We start from the raw sequence: 20,028 nt of genomic DNA on the forward strand, positions 1-20,028 counted from the left end.
TTTCCAAAATGTATACCTACTTCTTTAAAAAATATTGTACTTTTCATTATTTACAGATCTTGACTTGGAGAACAAAGAAATGTGGACGCGAGGAGTACGCGTAAAGTAAGGATTACGTTTCTATAAGAGAATCCATAAGAGAATTTTGATACACATTCAAATTTTGCCAAGACACACAAACACTGTCGACCATTAAGATGTACAAACCTAAATAGTTGCAAGAGCCATCCAATGTGGCATACAAAGTCCGTCAGTCCACATTTGCTGACGCTCCTTGCTGTTTCTTAGGAATAAGAATGTTTCAGTATATCATCTAAATGTTTTTGGACAAGGACTTCACGCTACTTTCAATTCTATTTGTTATGTTGTTTTCATCTCCATATAAAGTTTAGTGCATGTAATTGATCTCTCATCTTTATTTTACGTTGGTTGTCGTAATTCATCTGCAAAACTCTCTCCTAAACTCTCTTTGGAAGAGGAGCATTACCTTGCCATACTCAGTGAACCGATACTCTGCTGAATCTCAGAAGTGGAGGCTGGGACTGCACTGGATAGTCCTGGTGATAACATCTGCTGTGTTTATGTGCACGTTATGTATAATCATGACGATGCATTGTTTCTGTAGGTTTTCCTGCATGCATATCTGCATGTAACTTAGCCCTGTGTGGTTCTTATTGTTGTGAAGTGGAATCATGTTTATTGATTTTTTGTTTTAGTACTAGTAGTAGGAGGCTTTTCAAGCAGCTTTCGTTCTCCCTCCTTCACTCTCCCTCTTTGACTCTAAACTACAGGGTGAGCGAGTGTGTTGCAGCAGGTGCATTATCCCTTCCAGGGTGGCCGTATTCAGCAAAGAATCCAAGACGCAGATCACCTTCAACATCCCCTTCAGTCTGTAGCTCCATGAGATTATGTTATGTTATGTTCCTCGTGCTGTTGTTGTTGAATGCGGCTTGGCTCTCTGTGTGGTACACAGCCGTTGGCGTGTGCTTTAGTGTCTGATAAACACATTAGACTGTTGTTTACTCTCCCCTAAACGATCCCGGTTCAAACACTTGATAGAATCGGCGCTCCAAGCCAATAATGAAGATGTGAGCATCGTTATAGTACTGCGACTAGTGAGAACAAAAACACGCTGCACCAAGCACACTTAACACACACACAAACAAACACACACACACACATACACACACACACACATTATAAGCTAGTATCAGTGTTTGTATACAGTATATCTGTGTTCAATATGGCGTAGCATTTCCCAGTGATTTCCTGGTGGAAATGGGTGATTGCATGTACAGTCTATCCTTTCACCATTGCCATCTTTGGGTTGAACCGTGGAGTGACCTGAAGCGTCCTCTCTCTGCTGCTTGTTTTTACAAATGCATCAGAGCATCCCCACAGGTGCTCCTAATAAGCGACACTGATTGCTGCTGCTGCTGCTCCTGCTGCTGCTGCTGCACTCTGGGAAATGTAGTCTCACACAACTCGGCCCTCAGATTCAGCTCAACAATGTCCATGTGTTGGATGTATGATCTGTAATGTACACCGACAGTAAAGTTGTTGCTGCTGAGTGGGCTTTAGTGACTGGGGGATGTAGACACAGCATGGTATTGCCAAAGCAAGGTATGGCGTGTCCATGCCTTTATGGCTGACAGTGGGTATCATTTAAATATCACAATTCCTTTCAGCATTGGGACACCAATGTGATGTGTCTCTTCTTTCTTGAGCTTTTCTCTGTAATTTGGCAGATTATTTTTGTCAAAATGCACCTTGAATTTCAAAATCGGTGTAAACAAAGTCCAGATATTAACAGCAACAATAGAAGCTCTCATCTATTGATATGAAATAGAATACAATTTTAGCTATATGAGACCATGCTCCAGAGATGGGTGCTGTAGCGTAAGTATCAATGCTTGGTTGAGTCTGTGTGAAAGCTCTATTATATGTGATTGAATTATCTCCTTACAGAGAGAGGAGGCCGCAGCATAAACAAGTCCCTCTGATGGATAGAGGGACAGATGAGTTTCCTTCTCTTGTTTTTGTTCCACCAGCACTTTATTGTAAAACTGAAATGATATTGTTCCCGTGGCAGCTTTGTGTAAACGTTTTGTGCACGGTATTCCTCCATTTCATGCAGAGGACTTGCTTTGTTTACCACTGTTTACTGAGCGACTGAGGCTACTGTACTGTGTCCTTGCTCTCGATCAGCTGTGTCAGTGCTGGCAGAAGGTGAACCCCAGTCCGTTGTCGTGTGGAGGCTTTTTACTGCTGCGCTGGCCTGCAGACATCAACAGACGGATGTGAATACAACACTTATAAAGTAGAAGATACTCCTGAGGTTCTATAATTCTACGTTTTGGCCAATCTAAGTACCAACAAGAGCATGCAGTGCATTATGGGAAGATGAGCAGCCAATGAGCTTTGGAGAAAACCGCAACTCAAAACACAAACAAGACATTCCACACGGAGAGTGTTTGTTTGTGTGCTGTGGGTTTGAGATTCAAATTCGTTTTCACAAATGAAATTGTGTGTATCTTTCGCGGTTTGGGTTTTTAAAGGTGAGGAGTCTAGGAAACTGGGAGTGCGACGTTGGATCCAGTGATGTGGTAAACACATCTTCTCCACTCTAAGCAAAAATAAACACATAGTTGTGAACATATTTGAGTACAGGTACACACTCCAGCCGTTGCTTTCAGCTTTCACCAATGTGCCACTTCTGAAGCTTTGGCCGGAGGTTCTTTTTTGACATTATAGTTGCACATGGTACCACGATGTTCTTCCCTTTGGCAGAGGTTTAAGGTGACAGAGCATATGCTGAGAAAAAGTAAAAGGGCTGAGCTGGGTTCTGGTTTGATTGTGTGTGCATGCTAGGATGGCCCACCGCTATCTATCAATGTCACTCAGGTAGCCACGGTATCACTGTTAGTGTCAGCATCAGTGTGTGTCAGCTGGTATCACTCACTGGTATCTATGTCTGTGAGGCCTACACAATTTGACCCTGACCCTGTATCTCTCCTGTTTCCCACACCTCTGTCTCGCTCTGTGTGTGTGTGTGTATGTGTGTGTGTGTGTGTGTGTGTGTGTGGGGGGGGTTTCGTATGTATTGTCAGCCCAAACCCCCAGATTCTTTGGTATGTTGGTGGAATTTCGACTATTTTTCCAGGTCACTGTTGTTTGTGCCTTGCGAGGTGTGTCTCTAAATTCCCACACAGTGAGGGAGATAAACACACTCTCACTGTCACGCGCGTACGCAAACCTCGTCACCGAACAGCCCACACACACCTTGTAGGGTTAAGAATTCACTGCGAGTAACTGTCTTAAATGTCCGAGTCAGGCTCAGCACCAGCACTCCTTGGTGGCTGTCTGTGAGGCAGACTGCAGGCCGCTATCCAGCGCTAAGCTTGACTTGTGGCCGAGCAGCAAGTTAATTATATCAAAGATGAATTGGGGATGACAAATTGGTGCGGTGTGAGGTCACATTGGCGTTCTACTCGTGGACAATTCAGAGGTTCACCTGCATCACCTGCATGAGATGTGTTGGTAGTTGGAGCACCGGAAATATTTTACATGCAACGATGAATGAGTTCTGAAATACTCCTCCGCCAATGAAGGGGAACTGTTGGGAAAATTCCAGTTTAATACCAATCAAAGAATTGATGTTATGAGTTACTTGGAAAAGAGAGCTGGAGCTGTTGCTGTGATAGTACAGAGGTGATTGATCAAAATGTGTTACTATGAAGCATTATAGAAAATGCTGAGTAAAGGGAGCAGTTAAGGCTCAGGAGATATGTGCTTTACATCATAAACCTATTTTCCCCCCATACCTATACTTTCTCTCCCTCTCCGTCCACCACTGGGTACCTGGCAGTCTGAGCTCCCAAATAAATCTGCACAGGTATTCTTCATTTTAATTAATTCACTTATTTGCTGGATAGCCAGAAAATAGCTTCGCTACATGAGCAAGTTAATGTTTAGGAAGTGTCAACAGGCGATGGATCAGTGGTGGTCGTTCATAGTGCCGAAGGTTCTCTGTTGATACACTTACACTTTATGACCCTTGACCTCAACCAGACTCCCCCTCCAATCTCCAGGGGGAAAAGGACCTAACTTCTACTGGCCCTGGAGGTGAACTCATGCCACGACACACACACACACACACACACACACTTGTATGTACTTTCTGATCACAAACAGTGAGTGACAGAGTAGAAAGGCTTGGGAACATACCGAGGACTTTACTAGACAGGTGATAGCTGAGCTCAGGGGGCACTAAGGGGGTCCCATCCTAGCCTGCAGGTATGTACACGTGAATATGTGTGCGAAACAGATCACATGGCTGACACCCGGACCACCCCAAGGTGAATGTTATAGGGCAACTGTTGGTGGGGTCTCTGGGAGAAGCCTGTATCAGAGACAAGGAGCAGGAGAGCGGTGGAGGGCGGCGGTTAGAGGGATGTGGCAGGGGAGGCGAGTAATGATGATGAATTGTGGGGATCGCAGTTCTTTCAGCTCAGATTCAAATCTGCTGATAAACATGCCTGCCAGGTCTCTAGGTAACCCGATACAGTTCTCACTCCCCTTCATCCCTCCACATGACTCTTCCTCCGCACTGTCTCACACCTCTTCTTTTTTTCTATCTCGCAGTCCAAGATGGATTTTAGATTTTAAAGTCTAGTCAAAGTCTAGATAGTGGGCTCTGTTGTGTTTGTGTGTGTTTGTGTGTGTGTGTCTGCATGCATGTTTGTGTACGTAATCAAAGTGTGGTTTATCCTCTATTCTCAGGGTGGGTGTCATTTGCCAACCAGATCTGAGGCTGACATGCATTACCGCCTGGACATGAGTCTGAACTAATCCGTGTAATTGTCACTACCGAGACACAGGGAGAGTCAAGAGTGAGACAGAGTATGGAAGTGGTGGACAATAACTGTGATGGGTTCAATAAATGATTGGGCTGCATGTGTAACTAAAGATACAGCACAGTGCGTGTGTCAGTGTAACGGTACGGTCACATGACGTTTACGTTCGACGACGTTGCCTCGCACTCGGTCCAGAAAAAGGACATGACATCTCGGCTTGGATGCAGGTAATATATCAATATAGATCATCGCGACCACAAACTAAAAACTGTGTTTGATAGTACATGTACTTAGGAATAACTTCTCTATTGTCAAACCCTGTGCAGTGTTTCTGTTGGCCGATCGAGCACATCCTGCGAAACTGCCAGAGCCAGCTGGAGATCACACTGAAACAGGAAACGCATGTTTTAGATGATCTTTTGTCATACAGCCTGGGGGGCAACCTTTTACATTTCATTTCAACAATACATATTTAAGCTCAGCTGTCGCAGTTAGATCTGAAATACTTGTGCCCGTGATCTGGTCTTAGTCTAATTACTTGGCCTTGGTTATTAAAGGATGATTCTGGTTAATTACAACATGGGCCTGGGGTCTTACCCACAAAGTGAATATCTGATCTAAAACCAGGGATGACATTTCTGCAATGGGGCAATGAATACAAGCAGTCAAGACATTCATTACAGACCAACCAACAAGACCAAATGTGATCGCTCCCATAATGTCCGAAATAATTCCCCATGACAAAGAAAACCTGTGTCCGCACAACTGTCGCAAGTGCAGCAAGTGAAATTGAACTACAAACTGTCTGTAAACTGCAATGGATGCTCACAAAGGGGAGGTGATCATTTTACTGTTGGCCATTATTTTATTTTCCAAATAACAGTGGCTCGCCTGGGGTTTGTTTAAAACCCGTAAGATCATCTTATTAGTGCCACTTTTGTTCCCAGATCTCAGTTATTAACTTGGGGAGTGCAATAATATCATAGCCAATAATAAAATTGCAATCAGATCTATTGACTTACAAACAGTATCCAAGTTAACCTCCTCCTGTGTTGCTTGATGCCATTTATGTGCCTTTGGCTCCACTTGCCAGCTGTAAAGACGGATTTGTCTGTGAAACTGCAAGAGTCTTTCAGTCTGGCATCCAGGACACGGAGAGACTCTCCCACAGTAAGTTGGCATGAGAACAGTTTCAATGAATGGAATTGCTTGATAATATTACCTTGAGGGATAATGAAGCTTATCTTATCTCACAATATGGTCCTCCAGTGGCTATTCAAAGACCTAGGATGTTGAGGGCTCTTTTTTGGACAGTTGGTAGACTGCAAAGTGAATCATAGTTACAAACTTGGATTAAAAGCAACAACAGATGAGGAGAATGTGTTGATTGAATAGACACAGAAAAGCAATTTGTATGTTCATTTTAGCTGGCATATCTGCACTTGTGTCTGCCTCCTGCATCCAGGTCTCTCCAGGGCAGACGCCTCAACATGGCTGCATCCTGTCCCAAGTCTGGGCAAGGAGGGGGGATCTTACCACTGGGACACATATTGACCAGCATGCAGGGTTTTAACCTGACAGAAAAGAAGTATATTTTGCTTCGTAAAATAGCAATGAATTGTTATTTTATTATTTTTGTTTACATGCCACTTTTTCCCTTAAGTTTGTACTGATGTGCAATATCCCTTTGAATTCACGTCAACGGGAGTCTCTGGGCTCGAATGCAACAGAGACTGAACTGGACTGAGAGTCTGGATAGCAGAGGGGGCCGAGGCAGAGAAGATTGCTGGAAAGTATTCCCTTTGATAAGCCGGCCAAGAAGCCTTTGATTAAATGTGGTCCCAGCAGGAGCCCACACTAGGTCCTCTGTGGCACGACCATGTCCAATCACCAGCTATCAACAGCCCTGGGTAATTATAGCCATCTAGTCATTAGCCTGGGACCCACCTGGAATTCCACATAGCAAGGGATGGGATGAGGCCAGCAAGGGGTTGAGGTTTAGGTTGGGCCTTTAATCAAACACTTCCCCCCTTGACTGATATAACACACCCCACCCCAACTCACATATAATCAGCCTTTGTTACCAACATAGATTGTATTATTATCACTGCCCCAGTGTCTCTCAACTCATGCTGGTGAGGACCAAGGGTTTGTGTGCGTGTGTGTGTGTGTGTGTGTGCGTGCGTGTGTGTGTGCGTGTGTGCATGTGTGTGTGTGTGTGATGAGAATAACATGGCAGGTTTTGACAGCCGTAAAACAGGAACTTACTCACTATACTGCTCGGTCACACTGATTAGTTCTGCTCTGTCTGTATCGAGTCTCTTTATTCCCTTAAACCTCTGTTTGTCTGTCTGAACAAAAAAAACCATTCCAGTGTCATAGTAATGCACCATATATTTCATATGAACATCTGTTTTGATAAGGCAATATACACAATGTTATACAAGCAAGCTGGAGAGGAGAGACGTGAAATGTGTCTGATGTTGGCAGTTTGTCATCTTATATACTGAAAACTAGAGTACACTGTATAATCATAATAATTGGAGTGCTCTTCTCTTTCCTCGTGTCAGTCGATGTAGTGCATTCTCATCCGCAGATGAGAAATGAAACAACACTTTACATTTTAAATAAATCACTTTAAACTGCTTTTTTGTCTTTTGTTTTTTTACAGTTGCATTCAAAGTCCCAATGATGCATCTGTCCATTTATTCATCTAGTGTCCATCTTCTTGTCCTCTGCTAGTCCTCTGCCTGGACTTCTGTTGGGCCACACAGGGCCACATTTATGCTTCGATGTCCACTTCTCAAAGTGCACTTGTCAAGCTACTTCCCAAAGTCCAACCAAGTATTTGGTGGATAACAGTCTATTTTCCTCCCCAAAAAAAGAACATAATGTGAGTATATGATGTTGTAATAATACTGGATACGTTTTGAGGCTCAGTTAATGTAAAAATGGGTCTTAAAGCATCAGGAAAGCAACTAACCATTTTAACCCAGTGCCACACGCTAGAAAAAAGACCGTCTGGACTGAATCTTCCATACAAGTCCAATCCACCGTAACCCCAACCGGTTCACTGGTTTCACCGTTCATATGATCCCAGCAGTTCAGTCACAGGGCCATTCATAAAAAGGGGCTAATGGGTTTTAATTCATATTGATGGGGCCTGAACTATAGTGCTTTCACAGAAACAGGTAGAAAAGCCATGCAATGATGAACCGAGGTTGGGGCAAGGGAGGGCAGAGATGCAGAGCACTTTCGAACAAACTTTCCCAGAAGGCCATGTTCCACAGGATGTCCCGAAAAGGGGAAAGGGGTGGGTTTGCATTGGAGGGGGCAGAGGGGGCGCGTCCTCAGGTCTGATCCAACCATTCAGCTCGCTTGGGAGCTTTGCACGTATGTATGTCCACAGCTTCCTCACAGTCCTTACACTCCACAGCGCAGCACCATTTGAACTTGCACTCGCACTTAGTGATTTGCTTGACTCTCGTGGTGTCATAGCCCCGCCCACAGCACATGACCTCACAGCCATCCGTGCCGCGTGATGTCTTATTGCAGACCCGCCCAGCCGTGCCCAGGGAGCCTGCACAGAGCACAAAAGAGTTAGTCAACAATAAAAGCTCAAAGTGAACAAAAGTTAGTTTCTGGTCTTTTATATTTTACTTCTCTGACAATTATTCTACTATAAACAACTGGTGGGTCATTTCGATAGAAAGCCAAAGTCCTTAAATGTTTAGTTAATTCATCGATTAGTCGATCAAATAAACATGAATCTGCAACTCGTTTGACAATCCATTCAAAGCTTAATTTTTCAAGCTGAAAAAAACTGAAATCTCATGAGCTTCTCAATGGTAAATAATTGCTGAAATTGAATATCTGTATTTTTGTACTGTTGGCTGGACACAGCAAGCCATTTGAAGATTTTACATTTCACATTTTTTTATGGCCGCGCTAACCTGGCGCTACCTGGGTGCTAACTGGGCGCTGAAATGAACTGTGGCATTCTCACGTAACCATAGAAAGTATAAACTCTGTGGGAGTGACGAAGTAGTCTCCCTCACCATCTTGATAGCCCACCATTCAACTACTGTAGGTTGACTTGTGAGTGTCCAGGCATCATACCAAGAGGGTTCAGTCACACAATTTAAACAGTTTAAATCAGTTGTGTTTGCTGTGCTACTTATTTGGAGCACTTTGTTTACAAATAAAAACACACATATATATATATATATATACACTACCGTTCAAAAGTTTGGGATCACTTAGAAATGACTTTATTTTTCAAAGAAAAGCACTGTTTTTTCAATAAAGATAACATTAAATTAATCAGAAATACACTCTCTACATTGTTAATGTGGTAAATGACTATTTTAGGTGGAAACGTCTGGTTTCTAATGAAATATCTCCAGAGGTGTATAGAGGCCCATTTCCATCAACGATCACTCCAGTGTTCTAATGGTACATTGTGTTTGCTAATCGCCTTAAAAGACTAATATCTGATTAGAAAACCCTTGTGCAATTATGTTAGCACAGCTGAAAACAGTTATGCTGGTGATATAAGCTATACAACTGGCCTTCCTTTGAGCTTGAAGTTTGAAGAACAAAATTAATATTTCAAATATTAATCATTATTTCTAACCTTGTCAATGTCTTGACTATATTTTATATTCATTTGATAAATAAAAGTGTGATTTTTCATGGAAGACACAAAATTGTCTGGGTGATCCCAAACTTTTGAACGGTAATGTATATATATATATAAACTATGAATTGATCCATTTTAAATTGAACAATTTTGGGAGAACAATCTAATTGTGATTATTTTGAGTTAATTTCAATGGTAATATGATTTGGCGTATTAGAGGGACATTTCAATTACCATTATCCTAATTATTCTCATTTTCATTGAAAACCAAGAAAAGCTTATGATATATTTTTTCTGTGGATCTGTAGCAAATAACAAGAACAAGTGAATATGTGTAGGCCATCTCTGCAGCACAACATTATTTCATTCTAAATGTTATTTCGATACACACATTTCGACTCCTTCAGTTTGAAAGTTACTGTTGGCCATATTAAGATTTTGACACAATTACAATGAATTATGCAACCCTACTTTGCAGCCATGTTGCCAGCATTTTGTTGAAACATCTGTCTTTCTTTTTACCAAGTGAGAGATATTGCAGATATCTGCCACTCAGGTACTTAGAATTATGGTTTTAAATATATGATGCGACAGCATAACCCTTAGCAGCCTTCAGCATCTAAAAACAAAAATACTAAATAGAAAAACCCTACTCAACACATCACCATCTCTTTCTAGAGGAGTCCAATAGAGTTGAGGATATACTGTAAACAAGTTCATGTTCCAGGCTGCACCTTTAGTAATTTGGATTATTACAAATGTCATAGTTTCACATTAGCTTTCCAGATCCATTGTTGGACCGGCAGTGGCATCACCAATGTTGAGTGTATTAGTAGTGTTTAGCATTCTGGATATTACCTGATGCAGTGGCATATTGTCTGTGTCTTATGTGAATGTCATCCCCACAGAGATTAGCTGGTGTTTCGTGTGAGAAGCTCCCTGTTTGAACTGCTACCTATCACAACAAGCTGCCCATAGAACAACAGACCCACACACACAACTATGCAGTGTTGGTAGAGTGGCCTATAGTTACACTGCCTTTCCCAAGCCATTGCTCCCTTTGAAGCCACTTTCTGTATGTGTGTGTGTGTGCATGCATCTGCGTGTGAGGGTTAAATGGACAGTGGAGCGTGACAGACAGACAGGCTCTCACACTCTGAGGCCCACTCTGCCCTCCAGCTATGCTTAGTTCAGACAGACAGAGAGGGAGAGACTGTGACAGACAGAAAGAAGTGATTTTTTTTTTTTTTAAATTAGCTGCTTGTGTCCCTAGGCTGTGGATTCCAATGGGAAGGTGAGAAAGAGGGGGAGGATGGACGAAGGGACCAAGAGAACGGTCAGACAAAAGGAGCGAGGAAGAGCTGGACAGAGCTTCTGAGTGATGGAGCTGTTGATATCAACTATTGTAAAAGTTGGTCTGACAGCTTTCATCCATCAAGCAACCAATCAGAAACAGTCATAACATGTACACTGACCATAGTGGTGTGTGTATATGTGTATGTATGTGTGTATTTGTGTGTGTGTGTATGTTGACAGAGACTGATAGAGGTCAGGTGGTCACAGAATGTCCCCAGGGTACAAGGATATTAGCTTCCACTGACATCACACAGAGGTCCTGCTGTGTTATCTGACTACCATTACACACACACACACACACACACACACAGAGACACACACAAACACACTAGTCATGCATGAACATACACACAACATACACTTAACACCCCTAAAACATAACACAGTCGAGACAATCCATCAACGCCCATGAGAAACTGCCTTTCTTCGTCTTTCAATCCAGTCCACCTTCTTCTTCTCTCTTTTTGCCGTCTCACCTGCTGTTTTGTCTTGTAGACAGTAATCCGGAGAGCTCTCAAAGTACACCAGGTCGTTCTTGGTGGCCTTCCTGAAGGCTTTGTTAGCTACGGCGAAGCCTGTCCCATCCTGATTCATCGTCACCTCGATGGCCCCGTTGTATTTCCTCCTCAGGTAGTCACCGGTCTTCCTGAAGTCTGCCATGGCCATCCAACATGTCCGCAGTGTGCAAGAGCCACTAACACCGTGGCATTTACACTCCAGCTTCATGAACCGCTTCACTGCCTAAAAACAGACAGAGATGTGTATGTATTTAGCCGTCTTGACAATTGGTTTGACATGTTCTGTAAATGCAACGTGAAGGCATAAGGATTTAACCTAATTTAATAAAAACACATTTCTCACCTAATGCTCTAGTGGTATCTAGTCTTGTAGGTAATATTTGGTTTCATCTGCCAAGGTTTCAAGATAGATATCCACCTCTGAGATTTCTGCCTCCACTGCAAGACAATGGAGGTAAAAGGATTTTTGTTTGAAGTGCTCAAAGCATTGAAATATTACAAAAAGGATTGACCTGATGATCCACAGATCTTAATGAACGGTTTCATCTGAGCTACTAATAGTCCCTAAACTGTTGACAGTGAAGTCCCTGGATTACCCAGAGATATGGAGACACTTCCTGGAAAGATATGTTGCTGTTCTCTAAAACAGTTATCGCTTCGAGCACCAAAGACTAAATTCCTTTTAACGACATTGGGCTGGCGACAAAAAAATCTAAAATCCAATTTAAACTTTCTATTAACATGCGTTCTGTAACTGGGGATTGTATCTGTAGAAGAACACATGTCAACGCAAGGTGTAAATGCAAGTCTGTCACCTTTTCAAAAAAAATTAATCAAGTTCTTAATGAAACCAATCCGACTCAATCCTAGGTAGCTTGTCCTATGTCCTAGCATTGGAGGAGAACAGGGTACGACCTGTGAACACTTATGCATTGACAATGTTACAGGTACAGATTAAATATGAATATTTAATCTTTTTACACATTCAAGCTGTAGTTTGAAATTAAAATTGAAATGGACGGCCCTAAAATGCACTGAGTGTGCATTGTAATTTGGAATATTATTGTATTGATATTGGCTCCCCGCCAGGTGTGAATGCGCTCTGTACAGTTTGTCTGCGTTGGTGAGAAAAGAATCTCTCCAACAAGTTGAAGGGTCACCTAACTCTGCATCCGCTAGTTGGTCGGCTCCACCTACGTCATGATGGAGATGTGATAACAGTGCAGGTGGAATTTTGATAACAAGAACACTCAATAACACGTTTAAATGCAAACACCGATTATCATGACCAACATAGAATTGCCAGAAAAGGATTGCGCGTTAATACCAGGTGTAAATGGTCAAAGATGCAGATTTATCAAATCCCAAGCAAATAACACAAGAAAACCTGCACAGCAAGATATATTACTCGATGTAAGTGATAATCGTTTTTGTGATTTGGGTTCATAGATGCCGCTCTAATTGCACACTTACTGTTCTGCCACAGCGGTTGTTATGTAGGTTCATGAGTGCCCGTGCGTCTCGGACTGTCCTCTCTTTGGCATCGATGAAGGCTTTGGCAAACTTTATCCCATAGTTGATGTTATCGCTACAGCCACCCCAGTCAAACTCTCCTCTCTCGTCGCTAGCCCGTCCTCGCTTGTGCGGGTCGCAGTTACACGTTTTCAGCTCCCCCTGGCTGCAGGCGCGAGTAAGCGCATACACCACTCCGGCTGAGGAGATGGCGTAGACGAATGCTGCTTCACGACTGCCTGAGAAAGAGAGACAGAGAGAAAGCACACAATATTAACCCAGAGTATTTCACTGAGCTAGAGGTGGAAATATTACAATATATTGTTGAATACAGAAATTATAGTTACTGATATCATGCTATACAATAGATGGGTCTACAACCTAAATACCTACAACTGTGTACCCCATGTATGCACAGATACACTTAATGCCATGACCAGGCCTGGGCGGGAGCCATCAGAACATGAGGGTGCAGCTGACGGGGGCATATCAGGCCTGATGTGAAGTATAGGACAGCTCTGTTTAAATATTATCATGGAAATAATCCCAGCTGCGGGGCTCTCCTCTGCTCACATAAATTGTTTAAATACAGACACAGTGATACCCCATTAATCAGCACCAGGGTGATGTCATGACAGCATTTTCTACTATTGCTGTGCTTCTCTGGTCTCTTTAGTTCCTTAGAATATGAGTCATCTATTGTGTGGCCAAAGACACATAGAGAATTAGATATAGTGTTTAGTCGCAGTTGCTTTTTGTAGCGCCCCAGGGAGTGAATACCTCAAAAGACAACAGCCAGAGGCAGAAGATCTTGCCCATCTTTAGTCCCGGACTAACAGACAAATGTGTTTTTCACTTGGAGCCTCTGTTCTCAAAGTTAAAACAACTCAAATGCTGTTTCAGATTTAAAAAAATGATGCCCCTGAAATGAGATTCAAATGTGTCCACTGAGTAAACTCATCTTCTGTATGAATGAAGCTTTATGTGAAGTAAAACTACTGAAAGCTGTATATTTTAATTACACTGTACATAAAAAAGTCCAACTGGGAATCTCTGGGAATCTTACGGTAAGCAGAGAGCTCCACTGTGTTGTTAACGTCATATCTCTAGGTGTGGAGAGCAGCCTCTGTGCTGCAGTGTTATTGAGAGAAAAGCCATTGTTATGTAAATGCTACAAAGCTGCTGCAGTCTGAGTTGATCAGCTGGTCTCATGTGTTCGTGCTCCACTCCACGAGCATTAGCTCGTAGTCTCTGGGTGAGGGGGTACAAAGTATCCAAAACCTCCAATGATAATTATTAAAAATATCAAATAAATGTGCCTGAAAGTTTTCCTTTTATGAAGATGAACTACAAAATGTACATGCTGTCCATTGTCTGGGTGCTGCACTGTACCCTTGTTGTTGAGTTAGCTTTTATTCATGAGAATCTTTTTTTTTGTTCAGTCATTTGGTCTTTCAGGTCATTCGTCAAACATTTTGTTTCCGATATTTAAGCATCTGTCATAGAATTTGAATGAAATGTTCATGGCTCGTAATGATGTGTTCACCTGCCTGGCCCCCTGACGACCATCTGGTACCATCGCTGTGAAACATGACAAATAAATAAAAAAACTATGGGTCTGCTGTTGGAGTTTTTTTTGGTTACCAGAGCATGAGTCCTGATATTTTTGGTAACCACGCAAGCTTTCCATGTCGCGCCAGTAGCAAGCCTTGTTTTTACTTAGATACAAGAAACATCGGTATCCAAAAAAACTCATACTCATGCTCCCAGATGATGAACTCTTTCTATTTTGGACCCCACTTAAGGTTTTCTTTAACACAGCCTTCAGGTTTAAATGTCAACTTTGAACACACAATTACTCATTATGTTTAGACGGTTGCTAAAAATTGAAAGTCAGCTCCTCTAAGAGGACAAACATATTTTTAGACCTAGTCAACATAAATGCCTTTCAGCCGTGCCTTTCATTCATCTATCTCATGCGCATCTGACATGCGTCAGCTTGAATGAAAATTTACTTTTTAGGTCCCAACGGCCAGCCCTGGGTTCTATTTTAATCAAATCAGCTGTCTCCACAGGGCACATAATGGTTGGTGTTGTCTCTGAGCACTTCCAAAACATGCATGATCACAGTCTCTGCTTCTAACCACGCTCACACACATCGTTGTTTTAGTTTAATCACAACATTAAATACTTACAACACTGTACTGCAAAGGAACACATGAGTGAAGGAATATTTCCTACTTATCGGAATTGGGAAATACTGCACTGAAGTACAGCACTTTAAAATAACATCACAAAAACTGATATAGTACTGATAATAAATATATAACGGTGGTGGGGACTTTTATATCTGAAAACAATCTGATCCAGCCGAGGGTGAGTTGGTGTGGTCCGACCTACTTGCTCTATATTTACTGGAATGTCCGACTTCATCTCTATGGTGAGGAGAAGGGGGCAGTAGGTGCTGTTGAGGCGGCATGTGTGGGGGAGGATGGAGGAAGGTATTGCTGGCCATCATTCAAATCTGGGCTGTTTGTCAGTAAGAATATCTCTCTAAATATTTACATCTACACCACTGTTTATTCCTGCCCTCCACACATGAAGCCTGTATCTCCACATCTCCGGTTTCTTTCCATGCATTGTTAACCCCCACACATGCTGAGTATGAATGGAAGAGGCACAGGAGCACGTCTGATACTAAGTCTGTGGAGACGAGCAGCTTTATTGATGCAACCTGAATCCAGATTCACTACAATTAACTACTGTAGATTAAGCCTTAACCTTGTTTCCTTGCTCCAAAAGCAACAAAGTCAAGAGAAAATATAATCACAACCATACCCCCGATGATGTAGCACCAGAGAGGCACTCTTTTCATGGATTGCACTGCATGCAGCACTGACTTACAGGTGCATCACTGTGTACATGCCCTGCATTCGTAATGCAGCTGTAATTATATATAATGGCTACTGCATTATTAGAGCAAAATAATGCGTGATGGACAATTTATAGAACTGTCATGATTTAATCTTTCATGCAAAATAGCCATCTGGCTGAGGACACCTTTCCCATCAGGTGTTTTTCCTGGAGAGCCCCCTGACGCTCTATTATTCAATAAATATTCATGATTCAGACAGTGTGCAGTTATGGAACCCGTCATCCGGAGGAAGTGTGCATGCACTGTCTACAAATTGTGCCCCTATGTGCATATGTGTTAAGGCATGAATATATTACACGGCAGAGAGGTCTGGCAGGAGTGGAAAAACAAAATGACGACAAGCCTGCGTCTCGAAGCCCGTGTGTTTATTGACGAGGCGTAAGGCATTACAACAGTCCATTAGCGTCTATAAACATGGAGCACCAGCATACGTGAGAGGGAAAGATCGGAGAAAGACCAGAGTGAGCGGGGATGGACAGAGAGAAGAAGAGAGAGGCAGTAAAAAGGACGAGACTGAGGAGTGAGATAGTGGCAGACGGGGCTCAGGTTCAGACTCAGTATCTCTATACTCTTTGGCCACAATCAGTAATTAGACAGGAAGATATGTAGACACACCCATTGACTTACTCCGTAGCAAGACACGTCCGAACACGGTGTGGTCGCGGTCCAGTGTGCTGCAGTTCCAGCGGTGGTGTCTGAATTGGTGCTGGCACTCTCTGATCCACTCTTTGGTGCCCTCGCCGATGGCCTGCATAATGTCCGGGTGGCGCTGACAGAGTTGCCGCTGCTTATTCACCAAGCCGGGGATGTTGTTGCAGATCACACGGGCCCCCAGCGCACCAATGTACCTGAAAACGCAATAGACACGAGACATGTCTCGGTGGTTTTGAATTAAAAACGATTCCGATGAAGAATACAAAAGTCACAGCAGTGATTGATGGCATATTGAAATTAATTAGTCCACATAGGCGCCCTCACACAGCAGGGATTTGCACACGTGGATTCATACACACACACACTCGAAGGTGTTGAGTGGTGTGAACGAGAGCTGCAGCAACAGTCCTCTGTGAGTCAGAGTTCACTACACTTAACAGTTTAAGGTTTGCGAGCAGGAGGGGAGTGGAAACCATTTACTCGGCTCTCCAAATAAATAAGCACTTAACCTCTCCCCACAAGACCTGTGTGTGTATGTGTGTTCAAATGTTTCCCAATGGAATAGTTGAAATCATGTCGTCACAAATCAGAGCCTCCAATAACCCTGTCAAACTAAGTCCCCATTTACTCACTTTACTCCTCTCATGTCTTCTACCTGTCCACTCTCATGCTCACTATACTCACAGTTCTTTTGCAGGCCTCCAATCTTTCTCCCAGCCCTGATAAAAGAGACTAACGTATCCTATCAAGATAAACGCTGCGTTGAGTTCACCCAAAAGTACGACTCTGAACCGAATCGTGTGTGCATGAGACCTCTTGGCTGCAGGGTTTTGGCGGGTCAGCGAATGGAGGTCAGGGAGCGTGAAGCTGTGTGGTCGTGTTTTACGAGGTTGAACGAGAGGATGGAGACTGGAGGCTCTCTGGTCCCCAGAGTGGGATTAGAGAGGAGGAATAAGAACAGAGTGCTCATCAAAGGAAAAAGCCAGAGAAGCAATTCACACTTAATTTTCTCTCAGTCAGGAGGACTTGTGGATTTAATAGGATAGTAAATCATTCTCCACAGGTCTAAAACAACACGCTGTAAAGCCCTGCGACGATACTGTGAATCACAGAGGAATCACATGTGGGACACAAATGGAAGGCTTTTATTTACTTTGATGACTCAGTTGATATTTCATCAACCTCCTGCTGCCTTGTCACCATCTCAAACCCTGTTTGATTTCAAGAAACACTAAAAAACATAATGATCTGATCATTTTCTTACAGGAATCTTTTATATCGTACACAAATAATTGCATGACAATGTATGTGTTATGATGTCTTTGAGACATTCCTTGTGCTTTTACACCTTTCTCAAATGGCTCAAACATGACACATCCATTTCCGAGTTAAAGCCTCAGATCTGTCCATATCATCACTTATTGTACACCCACAGAAATATGATAAACAGTTAGAGACTGTATCCACATCACTAAATTCCCCTCAAAGCCAATAATGCCCAGCCAAAGCTTCTACACCCACTGGTCCCACTACTCCCCATAACTGCTTTTAATATACACAAACTATTAGGCATTCCATTACCCCCATACCGCCCACACACAGACACTTCTCTCATAAACACACTCACACACATGAACATTTCCACGTATGTTATTGTGCAGGCAATGAGATATTTTGTTCACCCCTCACCTATGCTCTAGATGGCTGCTTTTGGGGTATTTTAGTGAAGTAGTTTGCGCGCCTCACGTGCGGTACCTGGTGAATTAATGACGGCTCTGGCTTGTTCCCATCCTTTGCTGAACACGCGCTCGGCCAACAGCGCCAACATAAATTACATTTATCGCTCTATTATTATGGCACGATGTGGCAGGCCAACAAACTGACATGAAGGGAACATGCATTTCAGGAACAAATATTAAAGACGCTTGAATAGTTCACAAACTCGTAAAAAGGAGGAGGTTGTTTTCTCTATTAATGTTCCATCGTGTTTCTCACTCTTTTTTTTCAGGAGCAAATCATTTTGAATTAAATTAAGTGATGACATAAAAAAATATATTTGAGTAATTCTTTGCTGTCGTTTCCCCAAACAAATCACATGGCAATGCATTTACTCGTGACAAATAATAGCCTTTGAAACTATTTTACAAATATATATATAAACCGCAATGCGTTTAGATGGTTTGCTGCAACAATATACAAAAGAGACCAAGAATGGTAACGTTTAAAATGTTGCAATATTGATGAGAAAAGCACTGTCGGCAATACTAAATGACCAGACCCGTAAACCTCACGATGGCCTTGTCTCTCTACACATCGCTGCTTAAAATGACTAGGAACTGGTTTTACTTTTGTTTATGGAAAATGGTTAATAGCATGGTCATCATAATTGAAATTCGTTGGCAATTTAAATCCCTGAAGTTTCTATTGAAAGACGATAATGTAGTCCCAGCTCCATTTAAAATGATTAACATCAATGATTGATGTTCATGTGCTATTTCATTCCCTTAATACAGTGTGGCTCTTGGTTTAATTTTATAATTGCAATAATTTAATCTAATTTCGGCTACTTCCAAAAGAATTTGGAAGGCAGGTGGGCCTGTAGGTGTGATGCAGACAGTACTCACCACCATGAAGAGTCCACCCGAGGCGTCACCAGCAGCAGGAGCAACAGACACGCGCAGTAAATCCTCGAACTGGCAGCGGGGTTGTGGCATGAGGAGGACCGGGGTGAGAGTTTGGCTCCCGGAGAGCCACAGCTCCGAATCCGGGCGGCCCGGAGACTCAGAATCCTGTTTAAACCCAACATGACTCGACGCTTTCTTTACCCACGAAAAGTTCCCAAAAATATAAGATTTGAGGGGGGGTAGGGGGGGGGGGCTTTAACAGACACGGTTTGGTGTGAAGTAGGTTAAGCACCCATTCAGAAGGTAGGCCTCCTTATCCAGTGTGTAGCTCCATATTAATAGCGCGACTGTCAGGAGTGTGAGGAGCGCGTTTTGGGTGCCATGTGCGCGCCCGACTCCACTGAGCACCTCTGGCTGCCGACAGGAGGTTTACCTGACCAGACGAGCAACAAGTGTCGTTGTTTTCACCTCTCCAGTCAGGTCCCCGACACGTATCCTTGATTGTATGCGTTGTTCAGAGGCAGAATTAGGATCCGAATCACAGCTGGAGGCAAAGGTCGGGAGTTACGAGGCTCGCAGCAGTTCTGTCGACTTTGTGACTGTGTGCTGGGATGCTTACGCTGGACCTCTCCTTTATCAGTGCGCTGTGGACAGACTCAGAGCTGGGAGTGAGTGGGGGAGTGTGTGGGGGGGGGGAGAGAGAGAGACAGAGATGAGGGAGGGCTCGCTGACGGCTCCTCTCGCCCATTGGGCAGATGCAGGGGTTACAGAGTTTGACTAGGAAGGACATGTTAAAGAGGGATGGATGGAGGTGTGTGTGTGTGTGTGTGTTTTGCTGGAGTTAAGGGGCGATGATGCTGTTGAGACGATCCGAATGTGAGTAGTTCATCTGTAACCAAATTATTATAGTTGATGATGGCGCCTTCATTTT

At 43.0% G+C, this 20,028-nt stretch overlaps 1 protein-coding gene across 1 annotated transcript; it reads right to left on the reverse strand.

Moving 5' to 3' along the window:
• Positions 1 to 6,459: 6,459 nt before the first annotated feature.
• Positions 6,460 to 19,344, reverse strand: LOC130199368 (protein Wnt-2b-A). Its single transcript, XM_056422804.1, has 5 exons — positions 19,098 to 19,344; positions 16,447 to 16,667; positions 12,846 to 13,123; positions 11,331 to 11,595; positions 6,460 to 8,436 (listed from the first exon to the last, which is right to left on the reverse strand). The coding sequence occupies exons 1-5, from the start codon at positions 19,277 to 19,279 to the stop codon at positions 8,207 to 8,209; spliced, it is 1,176 nt and encodes a 391-aa protein (XP_056278779.1). The 5' UTR covers positions 19,280 to 19,344; the 3' UTR covers positions 6,460 to 8,206.
• Between the last annotated feature and the right edge of the window lie 684 nt (positions 19,345 to 20,028).

The sequence above is a fragment of the Pseudoliparis swirei genome, chromosome 9 (assembly GCF_029220125.1).
Source record: "Pseudoliparis swirei isolate HS2019 ecotype Mariana Trench chromosome 9, NWPU_hadal_v1, whole genome shotgun sequence".
Lineage (NCBI taxonomy): Eukaryota > Metazoa > Chordata > Actinopteri > Perciformes > Liparidae > Pseudoliparis > Pseudoliparis swirei.